General features: G+C 42.2%; 1 protein-coding gene and 1 long non-coding RNA gene across 9 annotated transcripts in view; one reads left to right on the top strand and one right to left on the bottom strand.

Annotated features, from left to right (window-relative positions):
- The window catches only part of lrba (LPS-responsive vesicle trafficking, beach and anchor containing), a 176,107-nt gene that overhangs the window by 11,043 nt on the left and 138,972 nt on the right, over positions 1 to 26,092 (bottom strand). For 4 of the 7 annotated variants that reach the window (XM_004549310.3, XM_014413347.3, XM_004549315.3 and 1 more), the window contains 6 exons: positions 24,573 to 24,725; positions 11,706 to 11,873; positions 6,259 to 6,348; positions 3,913 to 4,105; positions 2,543 to 2,608; positions 665 to 820 (listed from right to left, as the gene is read on the bottom strand). In XM_004549310.3, coding sequence (XP_004549367.3) covers positions 665 to 820; positions 2,543 to 2,608; positions 3,913 to 4,105; positions 6,259 to 6,348; positions 11,706 to 11,873; positions 24,573 to 24,725 — 826 coding nt within the window. The remainder of the gene's footprint in view (positions 1 to 664; positions 821 to 2,542; positions 2,609 to 3,912; positions 4,106 to 6,258; positions 6,349 to 11,705; positions 11,874 to 24,572; positions 24,726 to 26,092) is intronic. The other 3 variants (XM_004549314.3, XM_004549316.3, XM_012918692.3) reach the window with 1 other exon arrangement.
- LOC143418986 (uncharacterized) overlaps positions 1 to 26,092 on the top strand; it is an 82,364-nt gene that overhangs the window by 5,561 nt on the left and 50,711 nt on the right. The window contains exons 1-2 of one of the 2 annotated variants that reach the window (XR_013098936.1): positions 21,872 to 21,899; positions 22,269 to 22,404. The exons of the other annotated variant lie outside the window; for it this stretch is intronic. This is a non-coding gene — a long non-coding RNA (uncharacterized LOC143418986). Of the gene's footprint in view, positions 1 to 21,871; positions 21,900 to 22,268; positions 22,405 to 26,092 lie in introns of those variants that run through there. 2 annotated transcript variants of the gene reach the window in all.

The raw sequence follows: 26,092 nt of genomic DNA, 5'->3' as shown, positions 1-26,092 counted from the left end.
ATCACACTGAATCAAAGAAACCTTAAAAAAAAAGAAGCCATTTTTGTGCTGTATAATGCATTTTAGTGGTAAAAAAGGCTTTGACACTGCTGACGACACACAAAGTTTGAACTTGTGCAAAAGAATTAAAAAGGAAATGAAAAGAGCCCCACTGTGGCAAGAAGGAGTCTAAATGTATAGCAACCAAACGTAGGACACTTGCCACAACTACATGAAAGCAGATCACTGGGTCAGTGGCAAAATACATGCATGCCGTTTTATTTATTAGGTAATACTTGAATTCTAACAACTAATAGTAGTATTTCTATTGTGTTACATAACCTAATAGTTTTGAGGAAAACCACTAGTATTGAATTCACTGGTCTTTTCCGGACCACTAGTATGCCCAACCTGATGATGGTGCTAGAGGAAAGCCAAAGGAGTGTTATTCATTTTAAATTTCAATTTCATATGGCTTAATTTGTATCTAAATATGCTGTGAGCTTCCATACTGCCAAAATTATATATACACAAGAAGCTTAGTTAAAGCAAAAACATTACAGTGAGGATCTGATGTCAAAAAACAGCAAATGTGTGAAAGTCTTGGAGAGATTACAGGTATTTTAGTTTAGACACATTCACATTAGGCCAGTTGGATATTTGGTCTATTGTGGTGAAACGATACCTGTGTCAGTGGAGTAGACCCGGAAGCTCTTGTCCCAGAAACCACATAGAAGGATGAAGCGGTTCTCAGCCGTGATAACAAAACACTGCGAGCTGATCTGAATGCTCTGATCTAGCAGATCTGTGATCTGCCGACGGTGAAGACCCACGTTACTGGCTGGAAGGAGATGAGAGGAGATCAAAATAAACGGAGCAAAATAAAGATGTTTACATGTTGAAAATGCACAGATGTCCAGAGAAGTATGAAACCTGGAGCGTGATCCGAGAAACCCTTTACTGTTTTATATCAACTACTTTCAAAGAGCTCACACTTCAGCGCACCTCCACTAAGGTTTCAGCGCTGGGGTGCAAAGAAGATTTGTGAGGGAAAACATAAAACATCCTAGGGGTTAAGTTTATAGGGACTTCACATTTTCTATGAGAGTCTAAGAGGCTGAGTAATATAGAGCGTGCAGTCTTCACAAAATATGTACCCGACTCAAGTACGAACAGACCCAGAAAATTCATCTTGGCTGTGTAATTAAGCCAAGTTGGTTAGAAGCAAATTTACCGACATTCTCATTTCCACGAGAGGCGTCTTTTTTCTTCTCTAGAAATATGTTCGGTGTGAAGGGTTTCTTATTTGATGGGGTCAAAAGCAATGGAGAACAGGTGTCAGAGAAGACTGTCTAGAGTGGAAATTGAGAAAGTCCAGTATATCTGCTATGAATAATATTTCAACCGATTTTTAACATTCCCCAAAGCCACAGATGGCTCCACGCTCATCCTCAATTTACTGTGTTTAGCTCAGGCTCCTCCTGGAATGCAAACAGTGTAAATATATTACTGACATGAAAAATCCCAGCTACCTCCCCTAAAACACACACGCACACTCCCAGCAACACCAAAATTCATTATTTAGCACATTATTTATTCTTTAGTGTTAGAAATGAGATATACAGTAAACACTTTGGAGGATAAATATACTCCAAAACCTGTGCATTCAGTGACAAATCACACATCTGCTGAAGCACAGAACAGCAACACGCACTGAATGTGTAAATACTGATGCACAGATAAGATTTCTTTTATTCTGCCTCTACAGAGGGAGCATTGAAGCAGAGAAATACAGCACAGTGCGTGCAGATAAAGATGAATATCTGGGGTTCAACCCTGGTTATTTTCAGTAGTCTTTGGAAGGGGAAAAGAAAAAAAAAAAAAAAAAAAGAGTGTGAATATGGTCTGATGAGACTCAGAGAGACCACAACACCCAGAGAGAAAAAACAGCCCCCCTCGCAGATGTGTATGAGATTGCAGGAGGCTGCAGGAAAGTAACAGAGCTGGGAGCAGATAGAGGTGGCTCGTCTCTCCCTGCTCTCTGCCAGCGCATCCCATACATCACTGCAGCTCGGCACTCTTCTCCTGCTCATCAACAAGTCGTGAAGGATGAGAGGCGCCCATATTGTCCTGACAGCCGTCCGCCGTGCATTCTCAATCACACATTATTACCACATTCATATTCATTTCCATTGACACGCGTCCTTTCCCTCCGCTCAAATTAAACCAAAGAGGATGCAGAAAGGGAGGGAGGAAAGGGGACGATGGAGAGGGAGAAAGAGGGGGAGTTGATGATGAAATGCCGGCCTAGGCCACAGCTCATTGCATTCCAATTTGCATGCAAATGGTTTAGTGTGAGAGCAGGGCCTATATCATCACGAGTGAACTAGGGCAGAGGCTGAGAAACAACTCTAATCTACTGTCCAGGGACACAGCCCAACAGACTGCCATGAGTCACCAAGCAGCGCGATTTAGGCACAAATCCACACAAAACCCCATTTCATGCCCACACGAAGCCAACTCCCGTGTGTGGATTCTCTACCGGTCGTAAAGGACAGCGTACCTATTAGAGGGTCAATTTCCACAGGAAGTTGGTACTGCTGGTCCTGCACCGTTGAGCCCTGATGACCTGACAGAAGAAGAAGACAGAGTGGATTAATATTGCAATTGTCTGGCCTTGCGGAGTAGGTGCTGGGTTTGAGGTCATTATAACACGCTGAAAACTATAACCATAAAGTCAGAGGCTCAAGAGTCGCTCCACAAATTAGACATCAGTGCTGTCAAAAAGCTATCGAGGCCATTCGGAGCACAAAGTATTACAAAACTAATTAATTATCCTGACAAAGTCAACTATAACATATTCACAGCAAGTGATATTTAGTCTAATTAACTCATTTTAAACTGGATTAAGTCGTCATGCATATACCCATTATGTTTAGAAAACTTAGATTGTAGAGTGAGGTAACAATTTTACCCTTTTACCACAAGTTTAGCAAGTAATCTCTCACGATAGAGCTTTTTATGTATTGTTTTAGTGATTTCAATTATGTTTAGCTGATATAATCATTCATTTACTTTTAACCTGTGTATTTTTTGGGCAGTTTATCCTTTACATTTAGTTAAACTTTTTCAGGTTCACTCTATCCATTAATTAATTGTAATAGTTTAGCTAATTTATTCACCAATAACCTGATTTTGATTTTTTTTTAAGATTCACATGTAATTATCAGTATGAGTATTGTACACTTGTGTCACATCGGCTCTGAAATTAAAAAATAAAAGTAAAAAATGAAATGTGATACGAAAGTGTGCACTGCTTTCAACACACTCATAATTTGTCATTTTATTTCATGCGTTTATTCTGAGATTTTAAAAGCAGTTTTGGCAACTTTGCTCTGCACATCATTTATTAAACAGACTCCAGTGGGTCCCTACAATTAATCCACTATTTCCAAGCAGGAAAAATTGCCCAATATGGCCAGCCTGTGGTATGCATGGATGATGTCTAATTCCAGTGAAATCTGATCAGTGTTCATCCTCGTAAACTTAGATATCAAATTTAATATTTCTTCTAGGGCAGGATGGACGTTGAGTAAATAAGGTTTTGTGTAGTAAGCGGCTGATGTATGGAGGTGGACGTGGGACCTAATGCTGGCTGCTACATGTGTCACATTTGATACTGCTATCTAGTAGACACAGTCAACTGTCTCCCAAATCAACGTCCATCCTACAGAGACGAGGCAGGTTGATCTTCTGATAAATTAGAAGCTAACGTATGGAGGAGAAATGAACAGAAGCAGCATGAAAATAATTATGTGAAAGCAAACTCAGTTCAATAACAAGGATCGTTTCTGTCTGCCTGAGATTTTATTTTTAGTCATCGCTTCAGCTCATTCGTTTCAATGCACATGTTCGTGGCTTCAAGTCTCTCACCTGTCAGGCCCTGCCACTTGTTGACCGCAAAGAGGCGGTTGGCGGTGACAGTGATGATGGCAGGTGACGTCAGACCTGCCTGGGTGTTGGCCGCTACGTGTGTCACAGGAGAGTTGGATGGGAACTTCAGTACCATGATAACATCCTGCTGCATCTGCTCCGTAAACATCAGAGGCGTCTGCAGGAGAAGATACTGTTCAGGGCCCCGGGACAGACGACGCGATGAAGGGGAGAGACGGGGAAATAGCCGAGGTGTGGCGCGACGGACGAAGAGCGAAACGCAAAGATGAAGGAAGCAGTTGGTGAAAACGGGGAGGAAAACAAAAACACAGGGAGACGGAGGAAAGAGAAGGCCAGAGAGAACGTTAGGAGGCTTGAGGAGGATAGTGGTAAGCAGCAGCTAAGCAGCACAAAAAAGCTAGCAAAGAGTTCAGAAGAAGGCAAGAGTCTGCATTTGAAACAACGCTACAGTAAATGAGGAGAGAATCTCAGAACAACATTTAAGTTTTAACAGAGAAACTGAAGCAGCCGAAACAAATGTCTGTTGATTAATATTTCCCCTTCAGTGTGCACAGTAATGATATTATACATCATATATTAGACATTTTATAGAAGAAGGCAAAGACGCCATAGATTTCACAGGCTGACTACAGTCTGATGTCCAGTTTGTATTTGTGTTCTAAACTTTTCTTTTAAATGAGGAAGACTGAGCAGATGTAAAAGAAGAATTATTGTAAGAAAACACCAGATTATTAAAAAAAGAAAAGATCCTTGTGCATGTCGGCAGGGTAGAGAAGGATTCTTAAGTAAACTGCTATACTGTACATGCAGTGTGTGTATATATGCACGCACTGCATGTCTATACAGCATCTGTGTAAATGTTTTACTTTTTTTTTTTTTTAAGATTGCAACTGATCTGCATGCTTATCAACCAATCTGATGAACATAAGTCATTACATAGACTTTAAAATATATATGTCTAATAAAGAAACACCAAATTTCTCTGAGTTCAGGTTGTTGTTTTTTTTGTTTGTTTGGCTTCATTAAAAGCCCCCAAAATATGTTGAATTTACAGTAATAATAAAAAGAATATCCTTGCAAACAAGTAACTAATTTTAAAAACTTGTACTATCAGCTGACTAACAGACTATACAAAGACAGAAAATGACAGCAACTTGCTAGGTTGCACTAGATTTATTCTTGTAAAAGCTGAGCAAACGGCAGGAGAGACCATCTCTAAAACAGTCATAACAAAAAAGTAATTTCATTGACCTATCAGACTGTTTCCTCTGCTTAGACAGGCTCTACAGCCATTTATAGAGTGTTTGTACTAAGCAGCTCTAACAGAAAGCTATTTTCCTCCTTGTGTGTAAAGAAGAGGAACATCAGTGTTTAACATCAAGAACAGACCTGAGTAAATCCGGTGTGTCTGACAGCTAACCAGAAGCACTGACAGTATCATTACCACCAGCATGGGCAGATGCCGACACTCTGACAACACGCTCGCACGAAAGAGGATGGAGAGAAAGTAGAGAGCAAGATCCGTAAAAAGCAAAGAGAACAGCGTGTTCTGGAGCAATATGGAGCTGCGGGGAGGGAATTAAAGTGTTTGAAAAATGGTGCCTGAATATTATGTTTGAAAACTATGGTGCGGCGGTGTAAAAATAAAAACATTACACAGGAATTCACCCGTACAGTCGGGTGCTGGATTCAAAGCAATCGTCTGCATTCGTGTCTGTGTGCACGCGCACGCTGGGTGGTGGTCTACAGCCAGCTGTCAGCACCACAGGGACACCGCGCTAATAGGGACTCGTGGGGCCTCGGTCCATCACAGGCAGGCATGCTGACTAAACTCCTTGGCCCTTAAAGGGCCGTCACATCAAAACTTCCATTTGTTGTTGATCATCTTTTTTTTTTTTTTTTTTTTTTCAGCTCAGGTGGAAAATCTGGCTCAGACCCAGGTTTCCAGCACGAAGCTGTGCTTTTCTCCAGAAATCTCTTTCTAAACGCACATGCACACAAATGTTTGTGATCTCTCCCTTTCACACACACCTCACTAATGATGAGTGAGGGGATGCTTTCAAAACCAAGGCTATTTTCCCACAGTGGTAGATGGAGAAAGCGGACACAAGGTAAAGGAAACATGAAAAGAGGAAAATTAAACAGAACAGTTCGGGGGGCAGAAAGGTTTTTGCCGAGTGCTGACCAGAAATCAAAGACAAGAACTGGACAGGTAGAAGAACTGATGATCAGCTGGTTTCTGACCCACCAGAGCTTAACCTGGAGAATTAAAAGAAACTGGAGTATATGCATTCATTTTTGAGATGATTGTCAGTGTCTACTCACCACTTGCATGGCCGAGCTTCGGGGCGGGTGTGGCTCGATTAGCAACTGGCAGGGGGTTTGTCCGAAACTCCTAATCTGAGACTCCACAGCCTGAGTGGGGAGGAATAAAAACACAGAAATAAATAGAGATGTTAGAGGTTTTCCTCTCACTCAAACTATTCTTTGATAATTGTGTCCTGCGATCTATTTCAATGAAACAATAACGGCTCAGTTTCTAAGTGAAAAATGGTTATATTCCACTCCGCTGTGTGTGAAGGTCATATTATTATCTGATAAATGCTACAACAATCTAAGATTAATGTCTAAAAGAAAACAAAACAAAGAGGAACACAAAAGCCCATAGAGCTAGGGAAAAATGCGTGCACTTGTGCTCAAGCACACATGGACACGGTCTACATATAAACACACTTTTTCACAGTCTGACACTCACTCTCTCTCGCACACACATTTACACACAAACACCAATTTCTCCTCCGCAACCACACAGAATCAGAGGAGGGCTGGGCAGGCGGGCTTGTAGGCTTGGTTAGGTGGTGTTAATGAAGAGGTATAGGACCATAAATGTCACAGCAGACGCCGGCTGAGCAGCCTCTGGACATCATCACACAGCTCACTGTCAGGCCAGCTAGCACGAAGTGGGAACACGCCCACAGCACGGTATGGACAGATGAGGCTACGCTAAAGTGCTGCAACACATTTGCCCACGATACCGTTCTGTAGGTTGAAAAAAGCCAAACATTTTAATTATTGTTACATTTATTAGCCTTGTTATTAACCAAATTATTGCTTAAATGTATAATAATGTCCCCTCCCCAAGAGTTATCGCCACAGACGTTTACTGAACAACAAGGAGAAAACCTGGGGAAATTTCAGAAAATGAAACCAGCAAATGCTGCTTCATGCACGACTATAGGAAGATGGTTAAAACTGTAGATGGCGCATTTGTGTTAATTAATCTTATTAAGGGTCGCAAGTGCCTCATTTAGGAAACATTTTGAAAAGCAATCACAGCCAGATAACACACGCAAGCATTCAAAATTTGCATGTGCACAAAATCCTCTTAAAAAACAGAAAATGATGCAATTCAGTCTCAGCAGAAATGTATATAACAATAAGAAGCAGACAATAGTAAGCAAAAGCAGTCCTGTGAGACAAACTCGGTGTGATGGATAGTTTGTAACAGGGACAGGAAGAGGGAAAATGACCAACACAAAATTGTGACAGACCCGTCAGTATGTTGGTGTGCTCTGTGACTGGCTGTGTAGGAGTGACAGCTTGTGTGTGTAGGCTGAGACGTTTGAGTCGACTTGGCGCAGCCTGAGAATGAGCTCATGGTTGAGGCCTGCGTATGGTATTTCCATGAGAAAAAAAACCCAAAAAAAAGTTGGGAAATGAGTCTGCTCATACCCATTGTCTGAAACTAACCAGAAACCAGAGAGGCAAGTAGTGATTGTAACTGTCTATTACAAGGTTTCATCAGCCTCTTTAAGACCAAGAATCCAGCAACAAAAGCTGTACATCATGTTATTTTTATGTGAACACTGGTCTTTATACTTTTGTGCACTTTTAAGAAGCAATAAAATCTCAGGTTTCCTTCTTTTTTAGTCTACTTTTATACATTTACATCTGAATAAGAAGAAATTTACTCCAAAGCCTCTGAATAAGATGGTAATAATCCAGCGCTAGCTCATAAAATCCTTCGGCACAAACGCATGAGCAGTACTTCTTATGGGAGGCTAATTAAAATAGAAAAGAATTCATGGTTTTATTCATAAATTGCACAACAATGGTTGTGCTTGTTCATGAGACTGGAAGGGACAGTGTCCGTGTTAGAACAAGTGTCTGCGGTTTTGTGTTCAGGCCACAAGTGCATTTTCTACATGTGTGCAAGCATGCCAGATGTAAAAGGCGATGCTCCTGTTATGCAGTGATGTGTGATGTGCATTTATTAGCACTGGTCTGTAAGACTGGATTTAAAGGTCCGTCACAGTAAACTGATCAACACTGTGTAACACTATCATGACATTTCCCACCTCATCCACAGTTAGCCTCTTGGTGGGAGGACATGTGACATAACTGCATTATTCAAGGTCAAAATGCTGCCCATCTCTTTGACTACACAGGAAAGCATTTTGCGTAAGCTCAAAGCCACTCAACCTATCTTCATTAAGTGCGTATTTGACATTTATGAGGCTGTGGAAGGCTGGAAAGTGGCTGAGTCTAGGTCAGCATGTCCTATCCTGTATGCCAATGCAATGCTCAGGTGATTATATGAGGGGCCTTCCACAAGGCCAATCTCTTTTGGGAGCATTGGCCCATGTCTGATGAAGGTTTTCTGTATTCTATACATTTAAATGGCCGAGACGCCCTCGGCTCAGATGTCTCAGCCTGTCCTTTGATTTACTCAGTCGCTTGACACGATAGATCTCCATGTAAAACATGCTGCTTTATGCAAATCAACCCCCTCCTCCAAGGGAAAGAAAAAAAAGACCAATAGTTTTGTATTTCTCACAAGCAGGAAACTGGACAGATTGTATCATTGGTTTTAAACGTCCACCTTAAAATACTGAGACAACTCTATGCAGAGGAGGTCACATTGTCCAGTGAAAATAAACCAGCAGGTTTTATGCTTAGTGAGTGACTTTGGCTTACTGTCGAAGCAGGTTGACTCACGTGGGCATATATTTCTGCCGAATTACGCAAACGGCAAACAACTCAAGCGGGGCTCTGTGTTTTGTCGCTCGTGTGAGAGGTGGTGGGATTTTCCATAATCACATGCGAAAGAGGGGAAGCCCTGTACAACGATGAGAAGGCTACACAGGGCGCGTTTCTCTTTATACACCGAGAGGCAACACAGATGTGCATGCAAGCCATCTATGTGCACACGCGCACACACAGATGAAATTTGGGGTGGGAGAGGGGAAGCAGGAGGTAGTGCAGGAAGTAATCATGGTTTTGAAAAACACAGCACTGGTCTCCACAGCACTCACTAATCTGTGCTGAGATATTCCAAACTTTCTCCCGGAACAGAAAAGCACACATAAACACACAACCGTGTGCATTTATGCTGATGAGCACACATAAATATACAAAGGTATACACATACCAATGAATGAATGTATACATATGCATGCATATGTAGAAACACATCAAGGTATGAGCCACACAAATCTTGTACGTGTGTATTTGTGTGTGGGCTACAGGGAGAGTTAGCCTCTGTGAAGCAGCATGGCAGGAATACAGAAATCAGCGAAGCAAAAATACAGAACCCTCCAGCCCGGTCTACTGCATTTTCCCACCTAAATATACACACACAAAAACGTACATGCACACACATCTGTGAACCGCCCCCCTGACACTGAGCAGCCCCGGGGCCTGTCCTAATGCGGGCTTGTCTGGCCGAGACCACAGCTCAGACTGAAACAGTTGTCACTCAGTAATGGCATACTCTAGGGACACTTTCAGACCCCAAACCCTCAGTCCCAAAGCTCCTGCAGCCCTCAGCCACCCCCAGCGCCCAGCCATGACGAGCCCCAGGCCTGGAACTGTGTTTCCACCTTCTGCATAGACAGGGCACGTTTCCTTCCGCACAAACACAGTTGAAGGAGAGCCTTGGATTAGCTCACTGGGGTAATGCTTGTTTGGTTTATTTAACTAATTAAAGTGCTCAGGGAGTTTTCTCCCAGCAAACTGCAATCAAAGCATCAGCGAGAGAGCCCGCGAGGACGAAACAACAAGAAACTTTTTTTTCTCCCTCCTCGAGGCAGGCTAACTTTACAGCATTACAGATATGATGACTACTGACTTTTAACATGAGCTTCTGTACTACGCTGCCACTGTAGTCTTTCAAAACATCAATTAATAATTTTAATTAAACTACACCAATATTCATGACTACACCCTGTATTTTCCAGACATTTCACACAAAAGTTTGACCCAGTGCACCAATACAGAACACTTCAAGCTAGAGACAGTTACACTAATTTGTTTATAGTAAAATGCTAAATGTGGTACCAAAGCCACAGACAAATAAAAACCTCATTCAGAAGCATACAAATCCTAAGTATGCATCCTTAAAGTCAGCAGTCGAAGATGCTTTTTCAATGCCACTCAAATCACAAGCACCTCCCTCTGAGGCCTGTGTGTGTGTATGTTGGTAGATTATCAATCCCATTGTCACTGGAACAGCTTGGCAGAAATAGTGGAGGCACCAGTGATCCAATTTTCTGCTCTGTGTGTGTGTGTGTGTGTGTGTTAAACAGAAGAATGGGTAATGGGCTGAGAGTGGAAATGACCGGTGAACCCAGATAATGAATCTGCATGTCTGTGTATGTGTATGTGTGTGAGAGAGAGAGAGTGAATAAAGGCCAAAGCACATCTGGATGGGAATTAGGGTGAATGAGGTGATAAATCAAGGATCTACCCCTGGTGCCTGCGATGCTCCAGTCACTGAGCATGAAGGGCAGCAGTACAGTGGAGGCAAAGGGTGTTTGCCTGCTTAGTGTGTTCTGAACTTATCACCATTTATACGTTAGCACCATGGTGAGTCTCTCTTAAAAGTGAAAACGTGGCCTTTTCTTGACTGTTCTGTTCTTGTATTTAGGTGGGGCACCAAACAAACAAACAACGACAAAACTGTGAAGATGATCTGTTTGAACTTTAACTGAGATCCGCCTGCTCATTTTGTTTGCCCTTGTATTGGAGTTTTCTGTATGGATGTTTCCAGATCTCAGAAGTTGCCTACAAACAGCCACAACAACCAGTAATAAACACGAATAATCACTTAAAAGAAAGCCAACGCCTGGTTACTTTACTCTGGAGAGAAAAGAAATAGAATATGCACCCCTCTTGGCACTAAAATGCAGATGTCAAAAAGGCTGATGGGAGCAGGGTCAATTGACCCGCTGCTGGCTAGCTGCCTTTTACAGCAGATTGGTGAAGTTGTCAGGCTTGTTTGGCTGTGGGCAAGCTAGCTGTGTTTTTCTTTTCAACACTGTGTTTTGTCTGGTTGCTTTCGGGCAGGACAGTGTTGCTTGTGTGTGCAGCAGTACAAAGTGAGTGAACTGAATAATGAATGAAAGCCAAGGAGGCGGCTTAAAGGCGTTAAAGTGGAACACTTGGTGGAGTGCTTTCAAAAGGTATCACACAAAGGAAAAGGCTTCGCTCAGCAATACTGTGTGGCAGATTGTTAGCTTAGCTCTCCCATGCCACTCTACAAGCACTTTAACATGGCTAATGGCATCAAAACCTTCCTGACATACAGATGCAGAGGGTGGACATATGCTTTTATAATATAGCCAGATTAAGCGTCCATCTGAGAGCACTGCTGCTCAGGAGTACTTACCTCTAATATGGAATTTTTCTCCTTACTCAGCATGGTCTGCGAAGGCAGTTAAATCAGCTACGTGTATTAAAATGTGTGTGTGTTGATGCACGCACTGTATCACCTCTCTGAGCATGGGGTCGTTGATCGAGCTGAGGTTGACTGCGCCTTCATAGGTCAGATAATAGAAAACATTGAGGGCTCTGGCGGCTTCGGGTCCCTGCTGCTTGTAGCCGAAGATCAAATCGATCCACTGGTGAAGCTGGCAGGACACAAACTCGCTCTCCAGTGCCTTTAAAAAGAGGTGAAGCCGGAGAGTTAGGTTTATCTAGGATGTCAACAGATGCAACAAAAGGCAACTCCCCTAACATCCCATTACTGAACAGCAGTTATTACTAATACCCCTCAAAGGTGAATTTCTCAGAGAAAGCGGAATATTCTTCTAATTGTTCCTCTGACGGAATCTGCCAATGATTTCTATAACGAGCAAAAAGCACAGTAAATCCATATCTGATCATAAGAGAGCATCAAGACATTAGAGGACTCTTGTAGTTCATTAGGGAGCCATTTCAGCTTCTGTCTTTGTTCTTTTCTCTGCTGGTCGTGAGCGGATAAGAGCACCGTGTTGCTCTCCTGCAGACGTCGTCATAACGCCACACATACAAGCCGTTTTCTCTCCTCATTAGCGGGCAAAGGAGGGAAAAAGCATTTATGGTTTCCTCATAAAAACCGACAATTGTGTTAATTTGTGTAAAGCTGCTGGCTCACAAAAGCCCTCTAAACACAACCAAATTAGAATGAGGCAGCCCTTGATTGTCATTGCTGCCTTGTGTCACATTAATTTGTGACAAAACATTAGCCTGCGCTACACTTAAATGGCAATTTATATCATTTAAATTTTTACTGCGGAGACCAGTGCATCCCTCACTTAAATGTGACTTTCTGACAGCTCATTCTGCATCTAATTCCTCCCCACTCTGTTAATTACGACTTTCAATCAGGGAGCCGAGCACACGTCTGAAGAGGAGAGTGTGCGCTTTAGGTGTGATGCTGGTTTTTAACGCTGCAGCTTGACTGACTAAATTTGTGATGCTGTCACGAATCTCATCATCCCAGCTGATGAGAACCTTAACAGTGAAACTGCATTTCGGTTCCCGGAGATGAAAAAAAAAAAAAAAGATCAATAAACAAAGATATAAAATGTTTTTATGGCTTAATGCTGCAATAATCAAACGTAAGCAAAGTCTGATCATCGTGTGTTTTCATTTGATTTAGCATTGCGCACAGATTGTGTGACTGTATACATTTGTAAGCGACACATTACTGCCCCTGTATTCCCCAGATGCATTATGTATGTTTTATTTAAAATGTCCCTGTATATACAGTAACTTATGAACACATAACAGTTTTAAAATGTTTATTACCCTGTGAGTAAGATGGATAACCACGGAGGCAATCAATCACAACTCAAATACAATAAATTTGTACGAATCCTTCGATGCAACAAAGAGCTTAATGGGAGTTTGACTGATTTTGTCCTTATAAATAAATCTCTGGTTTATAGCTAAGGTGTATCCAGCTACAGCAATGAGAGCAAAAGTTAGAAAAAGCTGATCTGGCACAGGATATCTGATGAAATTCAAATTCCTGCTAAGTTGGTCTTTGAGGCTCAAAATGTTTCAAACAATACCCGACCCTACTTTAAAAAGTGCCGTCTCGTGCACAGCTTGTCACTGATGTAGCATTAAGCAGCATGTTCTGTAGCATTATGTATTTTTTTATTATTTATTTATTATTTTCACATGTGAGAACTGTTCTGAAAGCTGCAGATTCAACAGAACTAGCAGGCAGAGGGATCTGTGTATTCCCTACTGTCTATGATCACACTCAAAAAACAAATCTAACCGTTAGTCTTAAGATAAAACAGAACACCCCTGGTCTAGACTCCATGTCTGTCTGCCTCTCTGGCATCGCCATAGTCACATTATGTCATAGGGCAGCCCTTTTTATTAATGTTACATGATAAGCCAGAAAAATCCTCTTTATTCAAACTCCCTTTAATAGCAGAGGTTGAGTCGTGCGTGTATCGTGTGTGTGTTTGTGTGCGTGTGTGTGAGGGAGAGATCAGTTCATTATGCACTAGGATTGACCTTTGACAGGCCCTGCTCCCCTGTTTCTAAAACTAAAGCTGGGGCTGATGGGCATTTAATGTGCACCGCAATCAACTGTCATTCAGCAAAGGGAAACAAAGAGCAGCCGTGTTATTGCAGCTCCCTCTCCTGAGGCCCACCTTTATGGAAATCATTTGCATGATCCATTTGGAGAGGGTGAAACAGAGTAAGTGAGAATTTGTGTGCGCTCTGCTGGAATTGGAAGTGTGTATCTGTTTTTGTATTTGTTTGGTTTGTCAATGTTTCCCTGACTCAAGTCTGGATGTAGGAACTTAACCTCAGCAGATCAAGCTTAGAGATTCAAAGAGTATCTGCCTGCAGTAGAAAAGCCACGATCGTATCACGTCAAAGGTGTCGGGTGTGTAAATTGTACGCAATAGCAGTGGTATCAGGCAGATTAGGATTCAACTACTTTAATCTGCCCCTTTATCTAAACTCGGGATTTTACATCATGAGCCGACGTCAGAGAAAACATCTTAATAGAAGAAGCTTAGGGAAAGGTGCCATTGATCAGACTCCACTGAACAGAATGAAACCAACAACAAACTCATCCAACACTTAATAGTACAGCTATAGTACACACACACACACACACACACACACACACACACACGAAAAACACATGATAATTACACAAAGATCTAAATACAAAAGCAATCAAAATTTCTAAACCTCAGCACCAATAAAGCCTAAAATATTGAGTCATATTGAATTCAGTTGCAACAAATCAAATTCACAAATTCAGATCAGATTCACATCTGCCAAAAACACAAATGCTAAACCTTTAAACTCTAGAAACCAGTCAGTGACATCATCCTTAACATTCAATCTGCGAGGCACACCACTGCATTAGGCGACACTATGATTGACATGAGCCCAGTGCTTTATTTTGTTTTGGTTTTCTTGCTCTTCCTATAAAAACTTACACTCTGAGATCGAGAAGTCCCCATCACTGACATTGCTTAACTGTGTCACATTTAACAATGACAACTACTGCCAGCTACTTCAGTTAACCTTTTTCAAAATGTCATATTGGTGACTCATTTATTCACATTTTCGGATGGGAGGAGGGGAAGCAACAGAGTAAATACAATTTTTTCCCATTTGCCTTTTCACAATAATAAAATTATATACTCAGAAAATACCACACAATACTATGCAGGTACTCAATAAACCTAATTTCGATTTATAACAAGAAGATTACACCTAAGGAACATATTTATAATCCATCAAAGAAACCTAAGTGAAGTACAGAAATTAGGCATGTTCTGATAACTCATTAACAATGTGTCATGTGAGCAGCTGTGGAGACGTTTCCACATGTGGTGCCACACTGTGGAAACAGTTGAGCAGAAGGTTGAGGCAGATAGTAGATTCCTGAGGTGGGATCTGGTGCCACTTTAGGAGAACCAGGCAGGATTATTGATGGGCCAATTAGCAGCCAGTGTGTGTGTCATCCCCATCCACAAGGGACTCTCTGATAATTAATGAATAATTTAGCATGCCTTTATGTAAATGCTAGAAGGGGGTAGAAGTAACTGGAATCCCACATTCCTATTGTTACAGATTTGACAAAGTACACCTTCGAAGCACAGGGGAGGGTGGGGTGGGGGCAAGGGGGTCCCTTTTGTTGTGTGCTCTGATTTGTTTCCAACAGCAACAATAATTTGGAATATTCTCCTAAGGAGAAGAATGATACATTTACCCAAATCATTTTTCCCCATCAAAGCCGCCATGTATTCAAATGCATATAATTATATAGTCTTTGTGAACTGCATGCTTATTTTGCTTGTGTTCCAGCATGCCGCGCTGTGATGTGGATTCCAATGAAAATGTATCATAATGAACAAGCCTCGTCTGCGTGCAAGGCTCGGGTTACTTTAATCCCTTCCTTTGTGAAACATCTGTAGCTGGAGTGTAGACTTTAAGTTTAGAAAGAAAACCCAAAACGCTCAAAAAGAATGACAGTTTGACTACATGTCTGTCAATATGTTACTCTTTAGAGGGACCTGTACTCTAGACTGAGGATTTAAAGACATACAATCCTAATTTAAGACATCAGACAAGAAACACCAAGTGATTGCAATTAACCAGCTGGTGGACATTAAACTGGGGTTGCTTTGAGTCCTGAGAAGCAAAACTGAGAGCGTCTGATCTCGAGTCAGTAACCGGCCCACAGCCTCATCTTGAAAAGCTTTTTCTGCTCGCAGGTGGGAAATTTATTATCTTTATTTTAACCTCATGTGGGACCTCTTGTAGTGATTATCTTTGCTCTGCTTAAAAGGAAAACTGCGTGTCCATACTACAGGTTTACGCTGGGCCTATCTGTGAAGGTTCTGTGCCTCGCAGTGGTTTGCGGTTAGCTTTATGGTCTGGATTGAGCTGGATTTCACTTCAGTCTTAACGAGGTGACAGTGAACGCTTTCCTCCTTGCCTCACTGGTCCTTAAAAACCCTTTTAAGGACTTATGGAGAGCTGTCCGTAAGGATGTTAAAACATCACTTAACAAATCAATGCGCTCATTTGCATGCCAACGGTGATGCAAGTGTATGTTGCACGTGCGTGTGTCGCCGATGGTGTGGGTGTGTAATTAAAGGCACATGTTGTGTGCAGAGCCGTTGTCAGCGGCAGACTGTTTTCGTTCGTATTGATTACGGATGTATAAAACAAACACTTGTCAGATTTGGATACATTAAAATGACTGTTTCAGAACAAGCTGATTAAAAACATCCTGAAAACCACATTCAGTACGCTTGACAGTCAAACATCGTGTTTTCACGTTTAAAAATGATGATCCAAGGACACTGAATCGGTAGTCGGGACCAAGTTTTGTTTAGTCATATTCTTTTTGGGCATTTTATTAAATCAAATCATAAATCCGCCCATCAAATTTATATTTTAGACGACATCTCTAATGGAAACTGGCCTAGTAGTTTTACCTTAGTACAGCTTTATTATCTCACTTTTTGATTCTCTTTTCCTTCTCCAAGTTCAGCAGCCTGATTTCCTTCTCCCTCCCTTCTATTTGTTCTCCCACTTACCCCTTTCTTTTCCTCTACCAGTCATTTGATCCTAAGGATCAACTCCTCTGGAGTTTCCTTGCCCTGAGGTTGACAAGCACTCTGATTAAAGGGCTTATTAGCTTGCAGAAAATGAGAAGCTAATTGTCATTGTGAAGCACGCAGAGGAAGCCTGTAAACAGCTAGAAGAGAGGGGGCCCCCAACATAGAAAGGCAAGGGGGGCGTATGACGTAAGGAATGAGATCCTTAAAGCAGCCATGCAGCTAACGAACCATTTCCTTTATTCTCATATTCACACACACCAAGAAAAACCCAGATGGGCCGCGTGTGTTACTTCAGTCCAAAACCCCACCTCCTTTCCGGCTCAGCTAATTAGACAGGTCGCAACTGTGAGAGTTCTGGATATGGTTCAGTGGAGGAGGCACTCGTCGGCAAGTGGAACCTGAAACTCTAACCCTAATTCTCGGCTGCTCTCTCCTCCCATCCTTCTCATTATCTCCCGACCACTTAAAAAGCAAGAATATCATGTTAAGGGGTGAAAAGAAGCAGAATGAGTAGTGATTGGGAAAGTCGCCACAAAACAAACACATCATGGTGGATTTGATCCAACTTACAGCCCAGACAATGGAGTAAACACTACTGATTGGGTGGCACTGAATCCAAGTTAGATAACAATAAAACTGTGGTGTCTGCATCCATTTAGATTTAAGTTCATGCATGACTGTAAAAATGCAAACTAAACAATGATGCCTTAAAAAAATACATTATTATTACAATTGTTATTAAAACAACTGCTAACATTATTATCATTATTATTATTATTACTACTACAACTGGCAAGAACCAAGAGAAGCTAAATCTTAAACACTGTTCACAAGCACCTGCGAAGGACATAACCATCTGTCCACCTCCACTCCCAAAGCCTAACAAGCTAGCAAATACTTCACCGGTGCCACAACGCAATGGGATCAAGTGAGCAAAAGCTAAGTCAACAGTAAGAGCTGATTACACACAGAAATGCTGAAGAGGGCTTCTGCTTCTGGATGAAAGAATATTTGGATAGCTGTTGAGAGAGGCATTATTGTCTCAGATGATTACAGAGTTGGCTGCAGGACTGTGTGGAGGTGTGGAGGCTTCTCAGCACAGATTGGAGATGATTAGGATGAATGGCTCAACTGATCAGCTTGAGTGTAGTTAGCCTTCAAGCAGAGGTTATTAGGGTGTGGGGTTATGTGGAGCTGCAGCTTGTTAGTGCGAGACTGTCTGCGTATGTACGTGACTAGCAGCTCCAAACCATAAATACATCCTCAAGGAAACCCATGGACTATGCTCATGAAATGTAGAAGGAATATGCATGAATTCAATGTGACACATTTTGCTTCATTTTCAGAAATATACCGTTACAAAACTAAATAAACACTCAGAAAATACCACAAGAACAAGAGTATACAGCAAAGCATCCCTGCTTTGCGCTAAATTCTAACAAAGTGTCCTAAAAAAAACACCCTAAAATAAGATTGCATCCAATTTCCATCACACAATTTTATTCATGCAAGCCTTTGTTTTTGAATATGTCAGTCATCTTCTGGGGTCTTTGAATGTTTACACGGCATTTCCTGGGAACCTATACAACAGCTGTATGGCTATTTCCTTCTCGTATGGATAATATAAGTATGACAAAAACGTCTTAAAGAATTTATCTGCGTTCATGCTCCAAGAAACACACCCTTTGCCCCAACTCAAACGAATAAGTACAAGTGTTTCTTTAAATAAAGCCAGGATTACAAACACGGATATTCAGGAGTCTGAGATGCAGCACAGAATAATGCTGCAAAAAAAGTGCCTCAGTACACTTTGGCAGAAGTAAAATGAAAGCATGGAGGAGTGCAGGAAAGGGAGAAAGACAACATTAGTGAGTGAGTATGTCAGCAGGAGTAGATCATCCCATTTCTCAGGCTCTCATCGGGTCCGCCATTACGTCATCGAAAGGGAGGATAAACGAGGGGAGGGGGAGATGAGCAGGCAAGAGAGGGAGGCGAAGAAGAAGGGGGGACAGCTCGTAAAACACCGAGCACACAGTAAACATGTCTGCCCTTATGCATGACAATACCCCTTCAGTGAGCGCTGCCTGATATTAGCCAGATAACCTCCCTCTACCCCACGTGCTAGTTCCCATCCAGCAACAAGGCTTTCAGTGGAGACGCCAGGGGAATAGATTAGCACTAGGCTAACATGGCAAACTGTCTTCTATTACCGGGGGCCACTCTGGGATAGACGACGTTAAGGTTTTCACTCACTCAGTCATTCACAAGTGCACAAGTATTTCTTAGTGGTTAGTGGCTGGTCGCTGCAGTGGTTTACCTCAGCTCATGCATGGGTTCCTGTGGGGTTACTGTGAGAATAAGATGTGGAGGCTGGTGGGAACGGCATTATGCGAGTCCCAGCGGGTGTCTGATCAGAGAGTGCAGTACGGATGAGAGGTGAATGTAAACAGTCGTGATCTTTGACTTTGTGTAGCTGGTGGTCTGAGCTGGGGAGCGATCATGTCTGGCTGTGTGACTTGTGGGAAAAAATGCAAGACACATTTTTGTCTTCTGAGTCTACTCGCTTACATTTCGGATAGTTCCTACACAAATCACGCTTTACAGTAAACTTCCTAAAATCTTTATCCAAGTCTTTCAAACTATGTTGTCAACTTAAAAAAAAAATCTTATGTATAAGATTTTCATGTCTTAATGTAATAACATGCCTGCTGAATAACGGGTTTCTTGATTGCACAGTTTTTTGCAAAGTGTTAATGGCTGTCAGCACATAAAGCTGACAAACTTCAGATTTCAAACAAGTTGAGAGTGCAAGGCTTGGGGGGTAAAGGTGATATGTCTCAAATAAATATGACATTTGTCTTTTAGCAGCCATGTAGATGTACCTCTGCGGGCAGGATTACTGTGATGACATCACAATAACAGCTGTATGGCCGAATGACAAAGTATGAAACACACTCACATCGCTGTCCACTGCAAACATCATAATTATGATTATATCAATATTTTCATTTTAACTGCAACAGAAGCAAAGCTAGAGTTATCCAGTGCTTGTAGAGGTTCATCTACCTGAGTCTAAATGCTGGAGCTTTTAAATGCACTGACATGGGAACAAAGGTCTTAAAATAAAAGCAAAGACATCACTGATAAACTCTTCAGTAATGGATAACAGAGTCACTCAAAGCTTGTTAGCACAATCTGACTGGACCATATACACACACTATATGTGCAACTGGTTAGCAACAGAGCTAAGCTCCAGACGTTACTCTCAGACATCAGCAAACATTTATAATTCAAGAGAGCTAAGATGTATACTAGCAGCCGCAGACTAATGTGTGCGGCATGTGAGGATGACTTAGGTCATAATAATCCAACATTACAGGAATAATGCACTATTCTGCCTGGCAATGCAGAGAGAAGCCTCTTGACTTCAGATGTTTTCAGTTTAGCAAGTTTGCACTGAAATGATGATTATGTGTTTTGCATGAATGATTGATAGCATGTGTTTCAGTGCCCTGAGCACTCTAATGTGCTAGGGTCATATAATTACAACTTGTGGCTATAGAAGCTACTCTTTAGCAAAGCTTGCAAAGTGTTCCTTGAGATCTAAAGCAGCATATAGTACATAATGCGTTGTAGTGACATCACAGTCACACTGAAAATCCGAGTAGTTTCTTATATTATAGCACAGGAATAAACCGTGCACAGAAATTCAACAACATGACAGTTTCAGAGTTTCTGCATAGAGTAAGTAAATCAATGGGAGGCATAATGGTCGTCTTTGATGAGTTACACAAGGTTCTTTGGCATCCAACACCCACAGTGTCTTCTTGTGGCCAGCATTCTCTGTGGCATTGCTTCTGACCAATCACTCAGCTGCCTTTTCCCATTCACAAAGACGAAAGGCTCCCTCTTTCTGTGAGGCCAGTATAGCTGATGCCTCTGTCACTCCTTTGAGCGAGTTGACACTTTATAAGACGGAAAAGGCCAAAAGTAAAGCATGCCCGTCTCTCCCATGTGTGAGGTTTGCAGGTCTGTCAGCAGCGCAGCAAGAGCACAGATGAGTGAAAGAAGCCAAACAGCTGAAGCAGGGAGCAGCAAATAAGCACTGGAGAGTTTGGTTAAATGGCAACACGAGAAAAAAGTAACAAGAAGCCTCGGCAAGTGCATGTAATGGCAACCATGGAGTTAAATATGTCTGATTAGACAGCTTCACTTTTTTTAAATAATGAAACTATTATTGTGATTGTAACCATATTACATTTTAGGCACAAGCTGATTGGTGATTATAAAGATTTCATCCAACACCAATCTCTGTCTGCATTCGTATATTAGTTTAACATTGATCTATGCACAATAAAATAAAAAAACAGCAGTGTTTAGCTCAGTCTAGCATCACGATATACCCACAGCAGATGGCTGCTCTAACAGACTGTGGTTTAGCCCGCCCCATCTCAGTAGCTCCAGTGAAACTTGGAGCCATGACAGCAAAGGTAAACACTGATATGGAGACAAATAACAGTCAAATTTACACGAGCATGCACACAAGATCACCTGCTATCGCTCTAATGGTTAGCAGGCCTGAAAAGCGAGGTATGGTCGTACATAGTGGAATGTCAGAGCGGCTGACAGTGCCCAGAGAAATGTAGTTATCTGGTGGAGGAGGGATCAAGTTCTTAACCTCTCCTTCGACCCCCTGGTAAAAACAACAAGCAGCCCCTGATCTCCGTGGCATGCTGCCTCAAGACCCCTGTGTCTCCACAGGGATGCATGTGTGGATGTGTGATGGACCACGAAAAAGGGAGTGTGCCTTTACAAGAAAGCATTTAAGTATACTGTGTAGGCACTTCCCTTAAGCCGCGGAGGTGCTGCTCCGCCTCCTCCCCCAAAAATCCAACTATTCTTCAGACCTGTGGTTTTCAAGTGGAGCCTTCAGTGTTGTGTAAGACATTTGTTGAACAATAAACTGTCTAGGCATAAACTTGCAGTTAATCTGTTGCCATGCAACACACTTCCTGCTAAACATTAGCGATAACTTATGACACTTCTAAAGGAAAGCATTATGAACCCGGCTACAGTTTGATGGTAGGCTTATATCATCTTTTTTTTTTTTTTTTTACCCCCCCAACCAACCATGAAACTCTGAACAACAAAAACAAGCTGCCGATTTGCGGAGCAGCACAATCCTTTACTGTGAGAGGCTTTTAATGGCCTTTCCAGATTGGGCCCTAATTAGCTGTTAATCATCTAAGGCTCATAACCAGAGTGGAGACAGCAGGCCTGTGTGTGTTTGTAAGCGAGTGTGCATTTGCGTGTGTTTGCGTGTTCTCTCCTGCTGTCTATCCCTGTGTTGCAAAGCCATTAGCAGCAGACAAGCTAAAGAGAGCCAAACAGCCCATTAACTCCTTCACTCTTCCTCTCTCCTCTCTACCACGCTCATCTCTTTCCCAACAGTACCACAGTTGCCAGCTGACACCCTCTAATGCCAGCTATCTGTCATGACCAGAGACCTGTCCACCCACACATCCCTCCCTGAACCTTGGTGCTGTTTCTATGTGATCTGTAGCATACGACTGGGCCTCTTAAAATGGTAAAACTACAAAGACAAACTGCACTCCCACACTCACAATCCCAGCTTTTTTTATTATTTTAAGCGAAACCAACAGATTCCAGGAAGTGATTCAGTCCAAATAAATTAGAAATTTATACTTAAACTGACATTTGATAGCAAAGCTTTTATTCACAGTCCCTCTGGGATGAAACCTATTTTCCTAAGCTTGTTATGTTTCTGTGCACCTACACCTGCCTGCTGGTTGTACGTTGGATCAATATCTCAGTTTGGAGAAGGAGAGAGAGAAAAAGCAGAGCGAAATTTTACCAGTTTGAAAGCAGCATTACTAGTATGGCTGCAGACAAAATAGAGTCCAAATTGCATCTGCAGTGCCAAATGGAGCACAAAGGACAGAAGCAAGGGGGAAAAATGAAGAAGTAGAGGAGACCAGACTGGCACCGGTCCATGAGTCATTTGGTACCAGGCCGTGCGAGTGAGAGAGGGTGTGAAGTTCATGATTTTCAGGGTTTTCATTGGTTTTTAGCATTATTTTTTTTTTATCATTTTTATCGTTATCTCTGTTTCCCTAGATCTTTTCCCATGTGTTATGAATAAATCTTTTTTTTTTTTCCCTCGTACCAGTACTTGCTTTATTTTATTTATCTGCGACTCCATGAAAATACTGTCGGACATAAAACTTTGCCAACTGTGGCGCAAAAAAGGTTGGGGACCGCTGTTGTAAGGCATGTATCTTGTAAGGCGCTACTACAGCACTGTGAACAAGCATTAGGCAACAGTGGTGAGGAAAAACTCCCTTTTAACAGGAAGTAACGTCTGACAGAACCTTTTAATTTAAGAAACTAAATAAAAACAATCCAAAACTTTTTAAACTTCACGCCATTAAAAAAAAAACAGTTGGACTAGTGGTTCTGTTTTTTGTTTGTTTGTTTGTTTTTTTAATGCATAACAATTTCCCAAATATCTGTCAAATATAATCCTCATTTAGCACAAATGAAAACTCAACTTTTCCTCCCCGTGAGTATAAAACACTGCACAACAGCCTGCAACGCTGCCGCCACAACAAGCGTCCCTCTAATACATCCACAGCGGGCTGCATGCTGACAGCCAAAAAGAGGGAAGTGTGTGATTAATGATAGCAGCATGGTCATATCAGCAGGCTAGCTAACAGACCCCCACCATAAGACTGCACAGGTCACAGAGCACACCCAGCATCATCAGCACCCATTACTACTGTGGGCACACATCACACATGGAGCTGCCACTGCTTTTACCCCAAATATGTAACTGAGAGCGAAAAGTGGCCTGCGCTAGGCTCCAGATTACATTGCGTTATAACCCACAGTTTAGTTTTCTTCTGTAATTGTGTTTATGCAGACAGACAGACAAAATTATGAATAAGCTTTATTTGTAAGGGGACAGCTGTCCTTTCACTGTCAGTATGAAGTTAAAATGTTTTAAAGATAAAAGGGCTAAAAGCATAAATGATAAGCAATTTCAGCAAAGCAGAAGAGAAAATGTTAACCCCCCATCTGAGGCTCCTAGATCTTCTAGCGCTGAGAAATCTGATCCAAAGTGTTACCTTAGTCTCCCAACAGTGTGTGTGCATGTTGTGTAAAGCACAGAAGAGAACATCTAGAGTATAATGAAAACACGGCAGCCACTCTGACAACATCTGACGTGAATATACACACAGAATATTTCTGCCTTTGGCCAGGCGGACCGGAAAGGGAGATCAGAAAGTGGATACTGCATAATTATTCTGCACAAAAACACAGTTGCAGTTGCACACACCGGCATGTTCCAGATGTGTATGAACAGAGCAGAGAGAGGGACCGTGAGGCTGCATGGGGATATTAGATGGGGCAGAGCTGGATCAATTTGCCGGCAAAGCAATCTGAAAGTTGGGACACGTGAGAGGAGGGGAGGCTCAGGTAACAGGAAGAACTGTGTGAAGGTCAGGAAATAACACTGTCTCTTTAAATTAGCATTTCCAGCTAAGCTTGGGGCTCAGATGGCCTGCGCCATGTGCCATATGAGGAAGAAAGAAAACAAGGCTATACATGAATGACGACACAAAAACTTTTTTTCTTGCCTAGACTCTATGATGGCTTCAGTATATTTTTAATGCACACTTGCTTTAACCTGGATCATACATGGGACACAGCATTCAGGTGTACTTTTCTTACCAGTCGATTAATGCGCACAAACTCTTCTGGGGTTTTGGCCCAAGGTGGCAGATCAACATCAGAGACTACAGTGCCATCCTCCATCACTCCCAGGCTGTAATTGCTGGCGTTAACAAACATCTCAGGCAGATAGTAGAACTCTGGGATCAGCTCCTGAAAGGGTAAAGCACAGACACATAAATGAACACACACTGGTTATCGGGAGAAAAGGGGAAAAAAAGCAGTTTGAGAATCTGCAACAGTTATCGGACATGATGCTGCAGCTGTAGAAAGCTCTGCATAATCACCAATGGAAATTTAGAATAACGGCAATGCTACAGTGGGGCAAAAAAGTATTTAGTCAGCCACCGATTGTGCAAGTTCCCCCACCTAAAATGATGACAGAGGTCAGTAATTTGCACCAGAGGTACACTTCAACTGTGAGAGACAGAATGTGAAAAAAAAATCCATGAATCCACATGGTAGGATTTGTAAAGAATTTATTCATAAATCAGGGTGGAAAATAAGTATTTGGTCAATAACAAAAATACAACTCAATACTTTGTAACATAACCTTTGTTGGCAATAACAGAGGTCAAACGTTTACTATAGGTCTTTACCAGGTTTGCACACACAGTAGCTGGTATTTTGGCCCATTCCTCCATGCAGATCTTCTCGAGAACAGTGATGTTTTGGGGCTGTCGCCGAGCAACACGGACTTTCAACTCCCGCCACAGATTTTCTATGGGGTTGAGGTCTGGAGACTGGCTAGGCCACTCCAGGACTTTCAAATGCTTCTTACGGAGCCACTCCTTTGTTGCCCGGGCGGTGTGTTTTGGATCATTGTCATGTTGCAAGACCCAGCCTCGTTTCATCTTCAAAGTTCTCACTGATGGAAGGAGGTTTTGGCTCAAAATCTCACGATACATGGCCCCATTCATTCTGTCCTTAACACGGATCAGTCGTCCTGTCCCCTTGGCAGAAAAACAGCCCCATAGCATGATGTTTCCACCCCCATGCTTCACAGTAGGTATGGTGTTCTTGGGATGCAACTCAGTATTCTTCTTCCTCCAAACACGACGAGTTGAGTTTATACCAAAAAGTTCTACTTTGGTTTCATCTGACCACATGACATTCTCCCAATCCTCTGCTGTATCATCCATGTGCTCTCTGGCAAACTTCAGACGGGCCTGGACATGCACTGGCTTCAGCAGCGGAACACGTCTGGCACTGCGGGATTTGATTCCCTGCCGTTGTAGTGTGTTACTGATGGTGACCTTTGTTACTTTGGTCCCAACTCTCTGCAGGTCATTCACCAGGTCCCCCCGTGTGGTCCTGGGATCTTTGCTCACCGTTCTCATGATCATTTTGACCCCACGGGATGAGATCTTGCGTGGAGCCCCAGATCGTGGGAGATTATCAGTGGTCTTGTATGTCTTCCATTTTCTGATGATTGCTCCCACAGTTGAATTTTTCACACCAAGCTGCTTGCCTATTGTAGATTCACTCTTCCCAGTCTGGTGCAGGTCTACAATACTTTT

The sequence above is a fragment of the Maylandia zebra genome, linkage group LG6, assembly GCF_041146795.1.
Source record: "Maylandia zebra isolate NMK-2024a linkage group LG6, Mzebra_GT3a, whole genome shotgun sequence".
In the NCBI taxonomy this organism is placed as follows: domain Eukaryota; kingdom Metazoa; phylum Chordata; class Actinopteri; order Cichliformes; family Cichlidae; genus Maylandia; species Maylandia zebra.
This window is presented reverse-complemented; position numbering and strand designations above follow the sequence as displayed.